Below are 12,669 nucleotides of genomic sequence, written 5' to 3'. Positions count from 1 at the left end.
ACATGTTTTTATTTTAGGTTGATAAAACAAATGTAACATTAAAGGAGAATGGTGTACAGTTGAGACTTACAGTGGTAGATACACCAGGTTTTGGTGATGCTGTTGATAATAGTAATTGGTATGTTATACTTTATTCTGTTATAGGGGAGACAACTATTTTTATATATAAATCATATTGTCTCCCTTTATACATGTTATAAATTTAATGGTAAAAACAAATATTTCAGTGTTTTAGTAAAAGCATTCACTGACTTGTCAATCATATGAAAAAAAAAATCTCAAAAGTTATTTATAAAACTATGATTGTAAAATATTTTGTATTTGTTAACAAGCTTAACATAAAATATCAAAGTAAGCATTTGTGAACTGCTATGATACAAAACTGTTATTTTGATCTCCTTCAAGTAAAAAAGTAGCAAATTAAAACAAAATATTGAAATATGAATAATGATACATGTAACATATGTTTATTGAGTTTGCTTCCTATTTTTGTCATAATCAATGTATATATTTATTTCTGTTTGATTTAGTTGGCAGCCTGTCATAGATTTTATAGACAGTAAATATGAGGAATATTTAGGTAATGAGTCGAAAGTTGTACGCACCACAACAGCAGACACTCGAGTACATTGTTGTTTGTATTTCATCGCACCAACTGGTCACGGGTATGTCCTCTTATTATTTATGTAACATATTGTTTAACTATTACTATGATATGGATAATGCTCCTTTCTTAAAGTGATATTATGCTGTCAAGGTTCATTGAAAACAATTAATGGCAAAATTTACTGTTATATTACTTTTACCTGTTAGCTTAGATGGCCATAATTTCACTAAAAGTTCAAGATGTTTGCAAAATCTACGTTATGAATAAACATAAATGTATGTTAAACAGCTGCGATAAACATAGAGTGGCAGCATGGCTGATAGGTTAATGCATCAGACTAGTAATCTAAGGATTGCTGGCCGCGTGGGTGTGAACCCAGTTAGGGCCAAGCTGTTATTTCTGTGAGCGAGAAACTTTACATTCATTGCTTAGTACTGGTTAGTTCCATGAATGGATTAAAGAGTCTTTCTATAAACTTACAGTTCCAATGCAAACAATCTAAAATAAATTAGTATAAATTAAACTTATGTAACATCTGAACTGTTAATATATTTGCATTCTTAATCTGAGACTAGATGGCTGGAATCACTAGCACTATGACCTAATTCTTACTATGTCGTACTGTACTACTTAACACAGGTAAAGACTTAAATGAAATATATGACTTTCCTGTATATAACATTGAATTATAAAGTTAATATAATCATGCATGTTTTTATGTTTCAGGTTAAAACCATTAGATGTAGAGTTCATGAGAAGGTTACATGATAAAGTGAACATTATTCCATTAATAGCTAAAGCTGACACTCAGACACCTGATGAATGTAGGGAATTTAAAAAGACTGTAAGTCACCTATTATATAATGTTAGTTCTAGGTTGCTGTTTTTTGCCAGATCTTGTTAAGTTATTAAGATATTTAACAGGTCATGTTAACCTGTGTATACCAATTATATATGACAATATAACCTATTAAAATACATAATAACAATATTTATACCCCCACCACAAAATGTGGGGGGGGCTATAATGGATTCGCTTTGTCGCGTCGGTCGGTCGGTCCGTCCGTCCGTCTCCATTTTCGTGTCCGCTCTATAACTCCTATACCACTTGAAGGATTTTCTTCAAACTTGGCTCAAATGTTCACCTCAGCAAGGGGATGTGCAGAACCCATGTTGCCCATGTGTCAGCTCAAGGTCAAGGTCACAATTGAAGGTCAAATATCAAACACAATCATATATTAGACAGTATGTCGTGTCCGCTCTGTAGGTCCTACAATAATTGAAAGATTTTCTTCAAACTTGGCTAAAATGTTCACCTCAACAAGGGGATGTGCAGAACTCATGTTGCCCATGTGTCATTTTAAGGTCAAGGCCACAATTGAAGGTCAAATATCAAATAATCAAAATATTACACAATATGTCATGTCCGCTCTGTAAGTCCTACACTAATTGAAAGATTTTCTTCAAACTTGGCTCAAATGTTCATTTCAACAATGTGATGTGCAGAACCCATGTTTGCTCATGTGTCAGCTCAAGGTCAAGGTCACAATTGAAGGTCAAATATCAAACAATCAAATATTACACAGTATGTCGTGTTCCGCTCTGTAAGTCCTACACTTATGGAAAGATTTTCTTCAAAACTTGGCTCAAAATGTTTCACCTCAAACAAGGTTATGTGCAGAACCCATGTCACTCTTTTGCCGGGCTTCAGGTCAAGGTTCACACTTGAAGGTCAAAAATTGACTTAGAAAATGTTTCTTTAATTTTAACATATAATCTGAATATTTCTGAATCTAGGAAAGGTATTTGCTTGAAACTTAAAATATAAATGAAGTGCTCACAATTAAGATATGCTGGTCAAGTTTCATAACTCTGTATTGCATTTTAACAAAGTTATGCCCCTTTTTTAATCTTCAAATTTACATAACAATCACATATTAGACAATATGTTGTGTCCGCTCTATAAATCCTCATACTAATGGAAGAATTTTCTTCAAACTTTTCTCAAATGTTCACCTTTAACAAGGTTATGTGCAGAATCTATGTCACCTTTGTGCAGACTAAAGGTCAAGGTCAGACTTGAAGGTCAAAAATTGACTTAGAAAATGTTCTTAGATTAAAACATGTTCTTGAATATTTCGGAAACTAGCATAGGTATTTGCTTGAAACTTAAAGATATATGAGGTGTCACAATTACAATATGCAGGTCAAGTTTCATAACTCTGTATTGGATTTTGACAAAGTTATGCCCGCTTTTTAAGTCTTTAAATTTACATACAATCAATACTAGACAATATGATGTGTACGCTCTATAAATTCTATACTAATGGAAGGATTTTCTTCAAACTTTACTCAAATGTTCACTCCAATTGGGCGATGTGCAGACCCCATCTTACCCTTGTGCCAGCTGAAGGTCAAGGCCACACTTGAAGGTCAAAAATTGACTTATAAAAAGTTTAGTATATTGGGAAAATGAAAGGTTATTTGTAACTGTTTCGAACATGATTTGATAATAGATATTTTTACTATTACCTGTACAATTAGTCTTTTTTTCACCAGAGATAATTTCTTTTTATGTATTTGTGTCACTTAAGTTTTTCCCTTAACCACCTTTCCAAGTTGTCTTCTGTAAAGGACATTGGTGGGGGTATGAATCGCATTCAGCGATAGTTCTAGTTGTATCAGTGCTTGATTGCTTTCTTTAATAAGAATAAGAATTTATAAATATGTCGGTGTATATACCGTCACCTTAGGGTAATAACTGGTTAACTGATGTTAAATTTAGAAGTACTTAACCCGTTACTGCACTAAGGTTACGATATGGATGATATGAATGTAATAATTCATTAAAATATGGATGTGACTGACATGTAGTAATAGAATAAGATATTACCTGGTATAACATTTTATACTAGAATAATTTTTGTATCAAAACATACTTATTTTAACCTCTAACCTGCTGAATTTCTGATATATAACTGTCCAAAGTCTGACAGTATAGCGCCTGGTCAGACTGCCTGGATGTGCAGGCTAGCTTGGCCCTATACTGGTCACGTCACAGCAAATATTAATCAGTTTTTAGTCCAGCAAGTTAAAGATTAAGTAGTGTCTATATTTTTTATCTTACAGATTTTAAATGAAATAGCACAACATAAGATCAAAATTTATGAATTTCCTGAATGTGATGATGAAGAAGAAAATAAAATACAGAAGAAATTACGGGTAGGTTTTGAGCTTTATAGATCGGTTTGGTCAATATTAATTTTTTCAGTACATATCACATCATATTCACAAGCTAAAATGTCCATATTTGTATAATATATAATTTGTGTTGACAATGTTCACTTTATCATATGTTTGTTTTGTGAAATATATAATTTGTGTTGACAATGTTCTCTTTATCATATGTTTGTATTTTTATACGTATAATTTGTGTTTCAGGATCGGGTACCTTTCGCAGTTGTAGGTAGTAACACAGTGACTGAAGTAGGTGGTAAACGTGTAAGAGGAAGACAATATCCATGGGGTGTTGTAGAAGTAGAAAACCTCGAACATAATGATTTCCTTGCTCTCAGGAACATGCTTATCAGGTAATACACGTTTCAATGTATGTGCAAGTTGTTTACCTTTATGTATACTGGGTATATATTTAATTGTATGTATGTTAAGTGAATTTACTATACTGTGATCTTGTGAAGGTGCTAAGTGTGATTCATTGTAGTTAAATCCATGACTAGACAAATGCAAGGTCCAAATCAAAATAGTTATGTAATAACTCTTTTATTATATACCTCCACATATTCAAATTATAAAATAAACTAAATAATGTCATTCTGGCTCACATCCTCACACATTACAGAGTATTTTTCTGTCAAGTTGTATTTGTGTCTGAAATACATATAATAAATGGGAGAAATGATATCCATATATGTGATATAAACTGATCTATTTACAGGACACACATGCAGGATCTGAAAGATGTATCTAATAATGTACATTACGAGAACTACAGATACAATAAACTAGCTCCAGCAAATACTGATGGCAAAATTAAACCAGGATCACTTACCAAGTAAGTCCTTTTGAAACTCTATTCAAACTATTTTACTGAGAGAAATATTTTAATGTATAAGATTCAAGATTTTCACAATGTTAAAATTAAGGTGAAATAAAATTAAAGATTGGGTCTTTATATAAAGGTAGAGATACATTCAGTACAGCAAGTTAGTTAAAATGTCTCGTACAGTTTAATCAATTAGTATTTAGGCTCCTTTACACTATTAATGCTAAACCTATGCCGTCTGATTATAATCTGCAGTGTATTCAATCTGTATATATTTTGAAATGTTTCCTTAAAATGGTGGTTTTGTCCATATTGAAGTATGGACGAGTCGATTTTAGATATTTAGCATGGTTAATGTATTAAACTACAATGTACTCGTACATACCATCTTGTCATGTTTATTTTCCATCTAACATTGAAATATTTATTTATAAAGAGATCCACTAACACAGATGGCAGAAGAGAAAAGAGAACATGATGCTAAGATGAAGAAAATGGAGGCAGAAATGGAACAAGTTTTCGAGATGAAAGTAAAAGAAAAGAAACAAAAACTCAAGGATTCAGAAGCAGATGTAAGTATGCTAGATAATTTGTTTAAAGTTTGATTTGAAGAAAACTGTCACATCCCAATTAACAAAACTGATAAAGATTTCTCTCCTCAGAGAGGAAGACTTAAGATTTCTCTCCTCAGAGAGGAAGACTTAAGAGTTTTAATTGTATTCTTCATGTTTTTGCCCTTACGCTTGAAAATCATCAAACGAAACACAAATTCATGTATAGCATTTATTACGCAAGAATTGATAATGCCCCCAAAGTATATATTGATACAGGTTTGGTTTAAACATATTTATTTTAGCTTGATTGTGAAATATGTTCTTGCAACTGATATTAATCATTTTTGAGTTCGCTTCCTGGATTGATAAAGGTGACCCCCTCCGCGGTCGAGGGGTTAGAGTCGATGACTTCTAATCCAGTTACCTCTCTGGCGTGGGTTCGATCCCTGGGAGATGCTTTGGTAGTTTAGCGCGGAGGAAGGTAGTCTAGTACTGGTGTATCTCTCCAGGAACGATGGTTAGGAAACTACCCGCCTATATGACTGAAATACTGTTGGAAAAAGGCGTAAAATGAAACAAACAAACAAACAAACAAAATTGATAAACGTGGATAATGAAAACAGACTAGTCCTTCTTTTTTAGAATCTAAATAATGACTTGTTATTTAATGTTTATTTTATAACAGTTACAAAAACGACAAGAGCAAATGAAGAAGAGTTTAGAGCAGCAACAGAAAGAGATAGATGAGAAATGGAAGATGTTTGAGAAGGAGAGACAAGCTTGGGAAGAATCTACAGGATATAGTAACTCTCTAGAAAATGTCAAAGAGTAAGTATATATTACTTAATACACTTTTTACATATACAAAAATCTTATTTCTTCAAACTGTGGTATAAGTTGTCCTGGCCCACAAAACATAAGAGTTAAACTAGTTGACTGTCCTGTTTCTCCGCTCCCACAAAACATTGAGTTAATCTAGAGAACTAGACAAGGTTGGTAAGTGGTAAAATGTACCATAGGAAAGAGAAAGGAGAAAGTTTTGTTGTTTAGACAACATTAAGTGTAAACACAGTAAATAGTTTTGTATTTTTTGTCATATTTTAGTTTGTAGTCTATATTTCTACCATTAAATGAACTATTGCATGTTTTTGTGTTTTTTTTCCATAGGGACTTCTTGAATTGGTAGTAATTGTATTTTTTGTTTACATTTTTTAGCACAAAAGACAAAGGGTAAATTTTAAATACTTCCTTATTATTCCTGGCTTTTTGATATTACTTTGTCAGTTTACACTACCAAAACTACAATTTATTTTGCTGAATTTCTCTATTCTTTATAAATTAACTAGTGGTAGGGAGAATTTTATCACCAGGATTCTGTTTGGGGTATGGTGACTGTCAGTACTTTTGGACTTTATTATCTTATACCTGTAACTATTTTGTATCACTTACATTTTCAGTTTCATGGAGCATAAAAAGTTTTATTACTGTTAATACTTTATGATGAGATAAGAAAAGAAAAAATTACAATAGCCTAACAGTTACATATGTATTAATAAAAATGTCAAATAGAAAGTTTTAAAGATTTATTTTCTACTAATTGTGGAAAAGATTTAATAGATTCAAGACTAACAGTAGTTTTCTTACTAAACAAGTGGGGTGTATCTTTATTTCGTGTGAAGTATTTGCATTGCACAGTAGCTGGCACAGTAGTTTATTAGAATTACAGATCAGGTGTGCATACATGTTTATTTATAATTATTTTTGGGGATTTTTGTGCCAGTTTTAAAAGGGAAATTTTGGTGTATTTCACTTTGTATTCAAGACTGCACCCCTGCCCTAATTTTTTGAAACCAAAAAGGGTTGGTTTTTTATTTTTTTAAAGGTTTAAAAAAAGGAAAATTTTCACTTTTAAGAATGTGGGGTTTTTAAAAAAAAGGTTTTTAAAGAGGGTTGAAAATTTAAGGAACACACCCAATTTTAAAAAACATTTAAATTTTTTTTTACTTAAAATAAACAAAAAAACCAAACAGGATGACTTGCATTCCTTAAAATAATGGGCCTTTAGAATTTTCCCCACTTAACTGCAAAGGGCCCCTTCCCAAAAAGACTTTTTGGGACTCAAGTCTTTTGGAGTGCACACTGGGACTTTGGGGGTTGTTATAGGTTTTGCACACTAGAGTACTTGGGGTTTTGTTATAAGGAGTGCACACAAGAGTACTTGGCTGTTGTTATATGTGTGCACACTAGAGTACTTGGCTGTTGTTATAGGTGTGCACACTAGAGTACTTGGCTGTTGTTATAGGTGTGCACACTAGAGTACTTGGCTGTTGTTATAGGTGTGCACATTTTAGTACTGTCGTGTTGTTATAGGTGTGCACACTAGAGTACTTGGCTGTTGTTATAGGTGTGCACACTAGAGAACTTGGCTGTTGTTATAGGTGTGCACACTAGAGTACTCACAAGCTGCAACATTTATGAATGCTAGTGTACTCTTGGACAGGAGTGCACACTAGTGTACTCATATGTTAGGAGTTTACTCTGTACTTATAAGTTGCTATAGGAGTGCATGCGAGTGTACTCACTTGAAGTTACAGGAGTGCATGCCATTTTTTTTTAAATGTTGTGACAGATATGCACACTAGTGTACTTACAAGTCCATATAAGAGTGCACGCTTGTGTACTCAAATACCTTATGAGTGCATGCTTGTGTACTTACAAGTCCTTTTAAATGTGCACACTACACAAAGCGCTACAGGAAAAAAACACTAACTGCACATATGTAGTCTTTTGTATTATTTTGTCTAGGTAGTTCACACAGTTCATTTTCTGGATTAAATCCATGTTTAAGCATTTACTCGAAAATACTCACTTAGATTTTTACTATCAGAGAAGATTTATAGTATTGTTGTGTTCAAGTTTACATGAATATTATTAGTGTGTTTTTATTGTTTTCCAGTGCCCATAAGAAGACGAAGAAAGGACTATTTTGAACACCAGGTGTATGGTTGCTATGGGAACAAACACATTGCTACAACAGAGGGCTTCTACAGTTTCAGTGATAAAATACATGTTCAAAATGAACAAACTGCTTATTACAGTCATGTTTTATAATTTTTTGGATGACAGTATATCAATTTGTTTACACTACCCAGAAATCATTATGTTCTGCTCAATAATAATTGTTGTTTTCTGATATAAATAGAAAATTATAATTGAAAATATTGTTTAGAACCTAGTAGTCAGAAAATTTCAGATTCATAGTTTTAGTGGTGTACAGCCCGAATCTGTTTGTAAATGCGAGACACTAAATGTTGATGTTCTGAGGACCAATATAAAACAAGTGCCAAAATTCACCAATGGTCACCTTTATATGTATTGTCAATGTGTTTAAATCATTTATTATTGTTCTGGCAGGAGATAGAATATTACAGTTAGTTATGTGTACTTGTTTTTATGTTGTAGTATAGCAAATAGTGTCATACATACTGAACACAAGAATGAACTTAAATAAATACATACAATTAAATAACCAAAATTAATAATCAATTCCATGATTTATTTTTTGTCCTTTGGAAAGGAACTGACAAAACAAAAATGTTAGTTTTTTTTTCTTTTGTTTGAGTGCCACCTCCATATATTTATATAGAGAAATATTCTTATTGGCTTTTCTTGCCTTAATTTTCTCAACATATAATATGTTTTTAAATATTACAGTAATTATATATATATATATAAATAATAAGTGTATGATACAGATGTGAAAAAGAAACAAACACCTATCATAACTTGGAATGTTCTCAGTTATCTTGCATGCACATTGAAGATTTATATTATATTTATACTATGAAACAGAAAAAAATAATTACTGATTATATAGTCAAAAGAAAATACGTTTTCTGGTTTTGAATCAGTGAATTTGTATAAACTGTGGCAAGTAAAAGTATCAATAGCTTACATCAATTCTTTTAAAGTAATAATTATTTTTGTCAAATTTACTAGTTGGTTTTAAAAACATAATATTTGTTGATGTAATAGATATCAGAAAAAATGGCAGCAGTTATTTTCACTATTTTTCATGGGGGAGGGTTAACAAAGAGATGTACATGTTGAGGTAACAATGAAAGCTTGTATATTTTATGCTGTATATGTTTTGTTTTATAATTTGTTATGCTTGTGCATTTAGTAAAGAGTGCTAATATAAGTTTTACTGCATGTAACATCTAAACTGTATGAGGTCATGTACACTCGTGTTTATATTTTACTTTGTTTTATAATCATGTAGAAGACAGGGTACATGTTTGAACTTCCATCAAGTTTTTATCTTCTAAATTTTGATTTTTATTTTCTTAAGAGCGGACAATTATGCTGATAATTAATTTAAATTAAAGAAAACAAAGTTAATTATTTTTGTTCTGAAATAGCAATGTAATACTATTACATATAAGCTTGTTAATGGAAAGAAAATTAACTAATTATGTAACATAGTATTATCTTTTGTATATAAACAAAACTGATATTTATATCATTTCATCCATTATTAACTTGTATTCATATTTTAATCATTTTGTATGTTCATGTGAACTCCATGCAAATCATGAGATGATTGCTGTATTATGTATAACCCTCATTTTATCTTAAAGTATAAATGCAGTTAGTAGAGAAACATATATTTTCATTATTTTGTTCTGGGATTTATAAACACTGGAGATATTGTCTATCATATATATTATATAAGTGTCCATAAAGTCATGGTTTATGTCCTTAAATCAACCAAAAGTTCCCACCAGTCTTAAGTATTCCCTTTCACAAAATTTCATGATAGTCTTTTTAATGCTAACAAAAATTGCCTTTTATTTGCTCTATCCTGTAATGAATTTAATGTAATTATTATGTTTATTTTCCCAGCAAAAATTCCAATATGGCCAAAGTTGTCGAAAGATCTGAAATACAGACTTAAATAACTATATATTCTAAATGTTTCATGTACAAACACTTAACATTATAACTACATTTTTTGAGTATAGCAATGTGCAATATTTATATATAACCCCAAATTTCATAACCACAACTTCATTATTACTGCTTGTATACAAGCCTATGCTACACCAATGTCTGCCTGATGTACTGATTTTATTATACTTGTATTGATGTTGTGTAGATATTGTGCTTTTCTGTAACACATATTTTATCAACACAACAACGTTCAATACAACAACGTTCAGTCATAGATTTGTTTATGTATGACATTACATTCATTTACTGTAAACTTTTTATACATTTAATAAAAGTGGAGAAATAGACAAAAGTTATTTTGGTTTTGTCCCAGAAAAAGTTCATTGTAATACGGTGGAGAATGCTGTTGACGTAAGCTGTATAAACGGCGCAGGTAAATTTGCCCGTGCTGCAAGTCTACAGTGTATTTCTTCGAATGGAGGCCCTAACACGTCCCAAATGTATTCAATGGGATTAAGGTAGGGACTATTCGCAGGCCAGTCTAATACATTGACATTATATGTTAGTTATTGCGGTTGTATGTGGACGGGCATTATCTGCATAATGGTGACATTTGGACCATGTAAATGAATGAAATGAAGAGCTTTTACAATGAGCATAACGATTAACCTCCCATTATCCCACCCCACAATAAGACTGAATCACCTCCGAAACGGTCCCACTCAATGACGAACCCAACAGCAAAACACTACCGACGGCGATAAAGTCGTTCACGTCCGTCGGCATGGAACCGACCTTCGTAGGAAAACAAAATCAAATCTCAATCAGCACTTTGGAAGCTCAGGTGACGACGGAACCAATCCAGCCTTGCAGTTCGATGACATCTGGTGAGAATTTGACTGAAGTATGGTCGGTACGTACGAACAGGCTGAACGTTCTGTGGACAGTCTGTGGATGAATACCAAACTGTCGCCCACTTGCTGCTGCAGTAAGACGCCTGTAACATAGGTGCTGCAAGACAATATAGTTATCATCGGCAGCAGTAGTTACACATGGCCTACCACTTCGAGCACGGTCGGCAACGTTTCCTGCGACACGGAATCGTCTCCGTAAACGCTCGATAGTCTTTCGAGTACAACCAAAGTGCCGAGATACAGCAGTTGCTGACATGCCTGTATTTACCATCCCAATAGCTTGGTTTCGTTCCTCATTATTTACCCTTGGCATTTGCTAGACTTGTTTCAACGTTGTGACGGTTCGTGAAAAATTCTGTATAGTCCGATACTTTCACCGGATATGGATATGTGCCACAAGAAGCGCACGTGCTAAACTACATAAATTACTTTATTACGGGAACACATGGTTCACTGCGTGTAGGGTCAACATTATGTGTACATCTTACATTAGCTAGGTTTGTGTGAACACATAATAAAAACTATAAAAATGGTTACTTTTTATTTTGGCTGAGTATATTTTAAGTGGGTTTTTAATCTTTTAGCATTCATTTTGTGCATGCAACAATGCTCTTTAAGCAATATAAAATAATAACAAAAACTGTTTTTCATTTTTAAAGGTAGCTTTAAATTAAATCCCTCTCCAATCTGGAATTACCAAATTAGAAGGTAAATCTGAAGATGCAATAAACACAGGTAAATGTAGTAATTAGCTATAAAAGGTATCAACTGCACATAGAATCACTTGTAAGCCGTACGTACTACTGGTAGAGCGTTTCACTGTGAATCGGGTGACCCGGGTTCGATTTTCGGACGACGCAGGTCATTTGTTGAAAACGATCATGAAATCCTTTCTGCGATCATTCGCACTGTACATTTGCCCTGGCATGTACAGAAGTTATTAGTTCCTTGCGAAGTGAAGGCAACTTGTACTGGTAAACAGCTTGACAGCTATGCGGTGACTGAACTGTGCTCTGGTAAATTAAATGTGGCTTAATTCCTGTCGTGATCCAGAGAAACTACCAACACCACGGCTAGAATCACTTGTGTGTAGTATAATTTGACTAGTGGCGGTTTCCAGTAATAGAAATAGTCCTATTTTAGTAGTAATGGGTTTGTTTCAGCATTATGATCGATGCTGTCAGATGCTATAAGATTGCAGTGAACAAGACATTTACACTCGCACGAAAAAAAAACAGTTTCAGAGCACACTTAAAACACAGATGACAGATTAAAAATTAGGAAGAATTCTTGTCTTGAGCAGGCAATAGGTTTGCTCTTGAAAGCTCATTTCTCTAGAATTATGCTGGAATGCAGTTGGTTTTAATTTCAGCCAGTTTGAACTAGGCCCATACCCTTGTTTCACATATATTGCACGAGAAAAATTGTTGTTTATCAAATTTTTCAACTCGATGTTGATTAAGAATAACCCTTAATTTAGTCTTATTTTAACATCACGCACATTTATATTCAATTGAGTACGTCACCATCTTTCAAACTGACAGACCTAAGTAGGCCTACATACACTGAATATTGTGC

At 32.9% G+C, this 12,669-nt stretch overlaps 1 protein-coding gene across 8 annotated transcripts in view; it reads left to right on the top strand.

Annotated features, from left to right (window-relative positions):
* LOC132719684 (septin-7-like) overlaps positions 1 to 10,529 on the top strand; it is a 48,310-nt gene extending 37,781 nt beyond the window's left edge. For all 8 annotated transcript variants that reach the window (XM_060703503.1, XM_060703501.1, XM_060703499.1 and 5 more), the window contains 9 exons: positions 18 to 118; positions 531 to 665; positions 1,334 to 1,451; positions 3,737 to 3,829; positions 4,049 to 4,197; positions 4,563 to 4,679; positions 5,107 to 5,242; positions 5,910 to 6,052; positions 8,181 to 10,529. In XM_060703503.1, the coding sequence (XP_060559486.1) occupies positions 18 to 118; positions 531 to 665; positions 1,334 to 1,451; positions 3,737 to 3,829; positions 4,049 to 4,197; positions 4,563 to 4,679; positions 5,107 to 5,242; positions 5,910 to 6,052; positions 8,181 to 8,214 (1,026 nt within the window). In that variant the 3' untranslated portion in view covers positions 8,215 to 10,529. The remainder of the gene's footprint in view (positions 1 to 17; positions 119 to 530; positions 666 to 1,333; positions 1,452 to 3,736; positions 3,830 to 4,048; positions 4,198 to 4,562; positions 4,680 to 5,106; positions 5,243 to 5,909; positions 6,053 to 8,180) is intronic.
* Positions 10,530 to 12,669: the final 2,140 nt, after the last annotated feature.

Source organism: Ruditapes philippinarum, unplaced genomic scaffold (assembly GCF_026571515.1).
Source record: "Ruditapes philippinarum isolate M1 unplaced genomic scaffold, ASM2657151v2 ctg2668_1_1_1_1, whole genome shotgun sequence".
NCBI lineage: Eukaryota > Metazoa > Mollusca > Bivalvia > Venerida > Veneridae > Ruditapes > Ruditapes philippinarum.
Note: the sequence above shows the minus strand (reverse complement) of the source record. Positions and strands in the feature narration are given on the sequence as shown.